Below are 6,107 nucleotides of genomic sequence, written 5' to 3'. Positions count from 1 at the left end.
CCCAGCCTGGAGTGCAATGGCACAATCTCGGCTCACTGTAACCTTCACCTCCTGGGTTCAAGTGATTCTCCTGCCCCAGCCTCCTGAGTAGCTGGGATTACAGGCACCCATCACCACGTCCAGCCAATTTTTTTTTGGTATTTTTAGTAGAGACAGGATTTCACCATGTTGGCCAGGCTGGTCTCGAACTCCTGACCTCAGGCGATCCACCTGCCTCAGCCTCCCAAAGTTCTGGGATTACAGGCATGAACAACTGCACCTGGCCTTGTTCTGTCTTCTTGTGAGAGGCTTTTCTCATATTTCTGGTAAATCTTGGCTGTCTGCTAATGATTAATAGTAGGAGACTATATTACTACAAATTTAGTGGCTTAAAACAACACCCCCCCCCTTTTTTTTTTGAGAAGGAATTTTGCTCTTGTTGCCCCAGGCTGGAGTACAATGGTGTGATCTTGGCTCACCGCAACCTCTGCCTCCCAGGTTCAAGCAATTCTCCTGCCTCAGCCTCCCGAGTAGCTGAGATTACAGGCATGCACCACCATGCCTGGCTAATTTTGTATTTTTAGTAGAGACAGGGTTTCTCCATGTTGATCAGGCTGATCTTGACCTCCTGACCTCAGGTGATCCACTGGCCTCAGCCTCCCAAAGTGTTGGGATTATAGGCGTGAGCCACCGCACCTGGCCAACAACACCCATTTATTATCTCTCAATTCTGTAGGTCAGAAATCCTGGTGGACTTGGCTGGATTTTCTGATTAGGATCTCATAATGCCAAAGTCAAAGTGTTGGCTGACCTGGGCTCTTCTCTGGAGATTCTGGGGAAGAATCTGCTTTCAAGCTCATCCAGGTTGTTGGCAGAGTTCAGTTCAATGCAGTTGTAAGACTGAAGTCCCTGTTTCCTTGCTGGCTATTAGCTGGGTCCACTTTCAGTTCCTAGAAGTCACTCTTCAGTCCATTCCCATGCCTCTACTCCATCTTCAAAGTCAGCAATGGCATATTGAATCCTTCTAGTGCCAGCAGCTGGTAAAAGATTCACACAGATAACCTGCCGAGATTAAGGCCAATTGTGCTATATATTAGAGCAAACACTGTGATGGGAGTGATATCTCATATTTACAGGTTTGGGGATCAAGAGGGAGCATCTTAAAGTAGATTGCAGAACTGAGAATGATATATCATGGTACTTCCTCAAATGATCTCTACTGCTGAGCCCTGTTCCTCTGAGATGACAGGGCAGAACCTTTTCTTCTCTCTCTCTTCTAATGCCTAGTAAGATGTAGTACTTCACTGTTAGCATACTTGCCTCTGCCTGGAATGTTGGTCCTCACTCCAAACTTCTGCACATCCCTCAATAGTCTGCATGTTCCTTTTTGGCTTTAATGGAGGTCAGAATTTATCTTCCAGGCTAGATGTGATGGCTCATACCTGTCCTCCTCGCACTTTGGGGAGGCCAAGGCGAGAGGATTACTTGAGCCCAGGACTTTGAGACTAAAGCCCAAGCAATATAGGGAGACCCCGTCTCTACAAAAAATTAAAAATTAGCCGGGTGTGGTGGTGCACGCCTATGATCCCAGCTACTTGGGAGGCTGGGGTGGGGGGATCACTTGAGCCTGTGAGGTCAAGGCTGCAGTGACCTATCATCATACCACTGTATTCTAGCTTGGGCAACAGAGTGAGACCATGTCTCAAAAAAAAAAAGAAAAAGAAAAAAAGAATTCTTCTGTGACAACACTTAACAGCTAGTGCTCGACTTAACGACCACGATTGGTTCCGACAGACTGGTCGTAACATGATTTGGTCATAAGTTGAGTAGGCTATATGTACAGTACTGTGAAATGATGTTATAAAAATCTTTAAGTCATATTTTATCATAATTTTCTTTCATTATTGTTATATATCATAATTTTCTTTGTTCATTTTATGCCATTTGTATCACCTCTACACCGTTTTGTTTCTTATTTTTACATTCGTCAGGTTTAAGTAAAACACTGCATTACCAGTACAACTGGTTTAATATTTGCAAAACATACAAAATTACAAAATACAGGTGCATACAAAAATACAAAATACAGGTGTAAAAGATACCATAGGAAACATTTTCCCAATTGCAAAACATATCAAAATATTTAAACATGTACGAAACATTTTATTGGCCGCTGGTGCTTGGCTGCGGATCGTTGATGTCGTCATCTGAGGCAGCAGTTGGGGTTACCGGAGTTGGTTTTTTCATAAACATGGTGAGCTTTGTCTGAATTGTATGTTTCTTTTTTTCTTCATAAATTTCACGATAGGGACGAAACACATCGTGTGCCATCTGTTCAATCCTTGCAAATCATTCGATGTTTGGGTTCATTGCTTCGAAATGTATAAGAAGTTTATTGGGAGGGGTTTGATGAAAAATATCCAAGACACAAAACACAAATTGCTGTACCGAGTCTGGGATAACAGTTGAAATGGTGCACGCGGAGATGGTAGTGCTGCCGGAAGCTGGTCCACACTGTCGTACGCCCAGCTGGGCAACGTTTGCGCTGCCAGACGCGGAGCAGTTGTGGCTAGCGATTGTGGTCGTAAAGTCGAATGGTCGTTAAGTTGCATAGGTCATAAGTCGATCAATACCTGTACTCTATTTCCTCCAGAGATGCAATGTGCTCCTACTTAAGACCTTTACAGCAGCTCATTTTTAGCTCATTTCAAGTTATGTCCATTTCACACCACCAGATAGTGTGCTCATACAGGACAAAGCGCGGACTTAGTCACCTATATCTGGTACCTAGTACCACGCACATTGTAGACACTTAATGTTGCTGAATAAGGAAACCTTTTTAATCCTTCAAAAAACTTAATGGCAGTTCTAAATTACCCGTGATAAGGTTGCATATACGGAAACATCAAATTGTTTTGTTTGTTTTTGTTTAAAGCCTGAATTATTTTAACAATGCTTGGTAATAGTATTGATTTTTCTTGTGCCAGTTAGAGGCTCTGAGATTTATGTATGTCTTCGTTTAAGAGAGAATATAGAAATAGATTAACCATTAATTTGGAATTTTGGGGCATAAAATAACTGCTAGTAAAAAAAAAAGTTAAAATTGGCTGGGTGTGGTGTCTCACGCTTGTAATCCCAGCACTTTGGGAGGCCAAGGCAGGTGGATCACGAGGTCAGGAGTTGGAGACCAGCCTGGCCAACACAGTGAAACCCCATCTGTACTAAAAATACAAAAAAAAATAGCTGGGTGTGGTGGCTGACGCCTGTAATCCCAGCTCGGGAGGCTGAGGCTGAGGCTGAGGCTGAGGCAGGATAATTGCTTGAACCTGGGAGGCAGAGGTTGCGGTGAGCTGAGATTGCGACATTGCACTCCAGCCTGGGTAACAGAGCAAGACTCCATCTCAAAAATAAAAAAAAAAAGAGTTAAAGTCTTAAATATTAAAGAAGTCGTTTGCTAATTATGTTTTGTTTGTAGGTCAAGTCTGGGTTCTTTCATGAAAGTGATTCCAAAGCTGTTGCTAAATCCATTAGAGACCGAGTGACCCCGATAAAGAAGACAAGGGAGAAGAAGCCTGCTGGCTGCTTGGAAGAACGCAGGGATTCTCAGTGCAAGTCTATGGGGAATGTATTCCCTCAGCCCCAGAATACAACTTTGCCCCCTGCTCCCACTCAGCAAACTGGGGCTGAATGTGAAGAAACTGAAGTTGATCAACATGTTAGACAACAGATTCTGCAAAGAAAGCCACAGCAGCACTGCTCCTCTGTTACAGGTAACACAGTTACAGCTTGTAAAAGCAAACAAACATGCAACTATATTCCCCAATCTTTATTTACTTTGAAGGACAGTGGTCAATGGCCTACTTTGTTTCTTTTCCTTTTTGTGTATTTGCTTATCTTTAAGTAGCACTACTGTGTTTTTCACAGCATTCTGTTATCTATCATTTCATCAAGCCTTTTATAAAACCCCTGAAACAGACTGTTTTGTTAAGTGACTTGTCTAAGGTGCTAGTTGCAGAAGGATTATAATCTAGCATCTGGTTTTGTTCAGAGTATAAATAAAATGACCTTATTATCATTTTTGAGGGTCCAACATAAATCTTTTTTTTTTTTTTTGAGACAGGGCCTTGCTCAGTCACCCAGGCTGGAGTGCACTGGCGCAATCATGACTCACTGCAGCCTCGACCTCACCAGGCTCAGGTGATCCTCCCACCTTAGCCCCCTGAGTAGCTGGGACTATAAGTGCATGCCACTACACCTGGCTAATTTTTGTGTTTTCTTTTGGTAGAGATGGGGTTTCACCATATTGGCTAGGCTGGTCTGACCCTCCTGGGCTCAAGCCATCTGCCTGCCTCAGCCTCCCAAAGTGTTAGGATTACAGGCATGACCCACTGCGCCCAGCCGCGTAAATCTTTTAATAAAGAAAATATAGAACTAGGCCAGGCTCGATAGCTTGGCTCATGCCTGTAATCCCAGCACTTTGGGAGGCCAAGGCAGGCAGATCACGAAGTCAAGAGATGGAGACTATCCTGACCAACGCGGTGAAACCCCGTCTCTATTAAAATACAAAAAATTAGCCGGGTCGTGGCGCATGCCTGTAGTCCCAGCTACTTAGGAGTCTGAGGCAGGAGAATCGCTTGAACCTGGGAGGCAGAGGTTGCAGTGAGCCGTGATTGTGCCGTTGTACTCCAGCCTGGCGACAGGCTGAGACTCTGTCTCAAAAAAAACAAAAAACGAAAAACAAAATTTAGAACTAAAGGTAAAATTTATTCCTCAAGAAGGAATTTTCTAGTCTTTAAGACCCTTTGTATTTTAGGCTCAAGTATAAAATTAGCACAATTCTGCTAATTTCCTGCTGTAATGCATTTTATTTTCCAGAAGGACACAGTATTTGCATAATAATAACCTATTGTTCTACAAAGACAGTATTCTAGATTATAGCAGAAAGAGAATATGACATATTTTACTGAAATCCTAATGTCAAGTGTAGATTAGTTAGGGATGTACGTGACATGGCCACCAAATGGAGTTGATTTTTATCTGATGCTCTGTTTTTAGGTTTGCTTTACTAAGAAAATTTTAGTTATACCACAATGTCAACATTTCATTGTTTGATACAGTTTACATACTGGTTTTTTATTAATGCTATAGTGTAAATATTTTATTTGAAGCTATGTCAGGTTCTCAGAGTAAAAAAGCCATTAAAGAGACACCATTACCTATACCATTTGGACAATTTGTGCTTCAAGTTTTCCCATCTACCTGTTACTTATTTTCTTTGTTATAGGTGACAATTTGTCTGAGACAGGAGCTGCATCAGTTATACATTCAGATACTTCAAGTCAGCCCAGTGTAGCCTATTCCTCAAATCAAATGATGGGCTCTCAAATGGTTTCTAACATCCCGCAGGCTGAAATAAATGTTCCAGGGCAAATTTATTCATCTCAGCAACTAGTAGGACATTACCAGCAAGTTTCAGGGGTGAGGTGAACTGTTATATTTTTAAATATATAATCAGCATATTTACTATCAATGGGAAAGTTTATCTTTAATCTTTTTCCCCCTTATTTCAACAGTTACAGAAGCAGCCAAAACTGACTCAACCCCAGGTTTCCCCATTAACTGTTCAGAAGATTCCACAGATAAAGGTAAGACACATTTTAGAGGCTCTGTGTTCATTTAAACAAATTTAACACTGCCTAGATTTTCTAACAGGCAAAGATTCTCTTTTATAAATCTGTTATAGTTTAGAGAAAGGTCACCGAAAGCTAAAAGTTTTTTTTTATTTCCTTTACCCAAGACATTCCTCTTAGTGTGCCTAACATTGTGTAACCAGAATCTGGAGACACTACTTATATAACTGGAGAAGAAATAGAGAGCTCAGTATATGTGGACAAAGTATTTATTTAGGATTGATCTCTTCCTCTTATTAATGATTATTTGTTCTTTGTATTAAACTTTTCCAGCCTGATTTGAACATGAAAGGATGTCTATTGCAGTTAATTAGAAATAGTATTTCATCGATTTTCATAACTTTAGCATGTTCATCTAAACTCTTGACTTGTTTTGGTTCATGTTGATTTCTGTAGGAGAAATAAGAAGTGTTTGTTTTTCAGAATTTTTTTTTTTTT

At 41.2% G+C, this 6,107-nt stretch overlaps 1 protein-coding gene across 5 annotated transcripts in view; it reads left to right on the top strand.

Moving 5' to 3' along the window:
- The window catches only part of WNK3 (WNK lysine deficient protein kinase 3), a 176,025-nt gene that overhangs the window by 69,168 nt on the left and 100,750 nt on the right, over positions 1–6,107 (top strand). For all 5 annotated transcript variants that reach the window (XM_037735263.1, XM_017519653.2, XM_017519655.2 and 2 more), the window contains exons 8-10: positions 3,455–3,749; positions 5,264–5,457; positions 5,553–5,624. In XM_037735263.1, the coding sequence (XP_037591191.1) occupies positions 3,455–3,749; positions 5,264–5,457; positions 5,553–5,624 (561 nt within the window). The remainder of the gene's footprint in view (positions 1–3,454; positions 3,750–5,263; positions 5,458–5,552; positions 5,625–6,107) is intronic.

This window comes from Cebus imitator, unplaced genomic scaffold (assembly GCF_001604975.1).
Source record: "Cebus imitator isolate Cc_AM_T3 unplaced genomic scaffold, Cebus_imitator-1.0 Scaffold763, whole genome shotgun sequence".
NCBI lineage: Eukaryota > Metazoa > Chordata > Mammalia > Primates > Cebidae > Cebus > Cebus imitator.
Note: the sequence above shows the minus strand (reverse complement) of the source record. Positions and strands in the feature narration are given on the sequence as shown.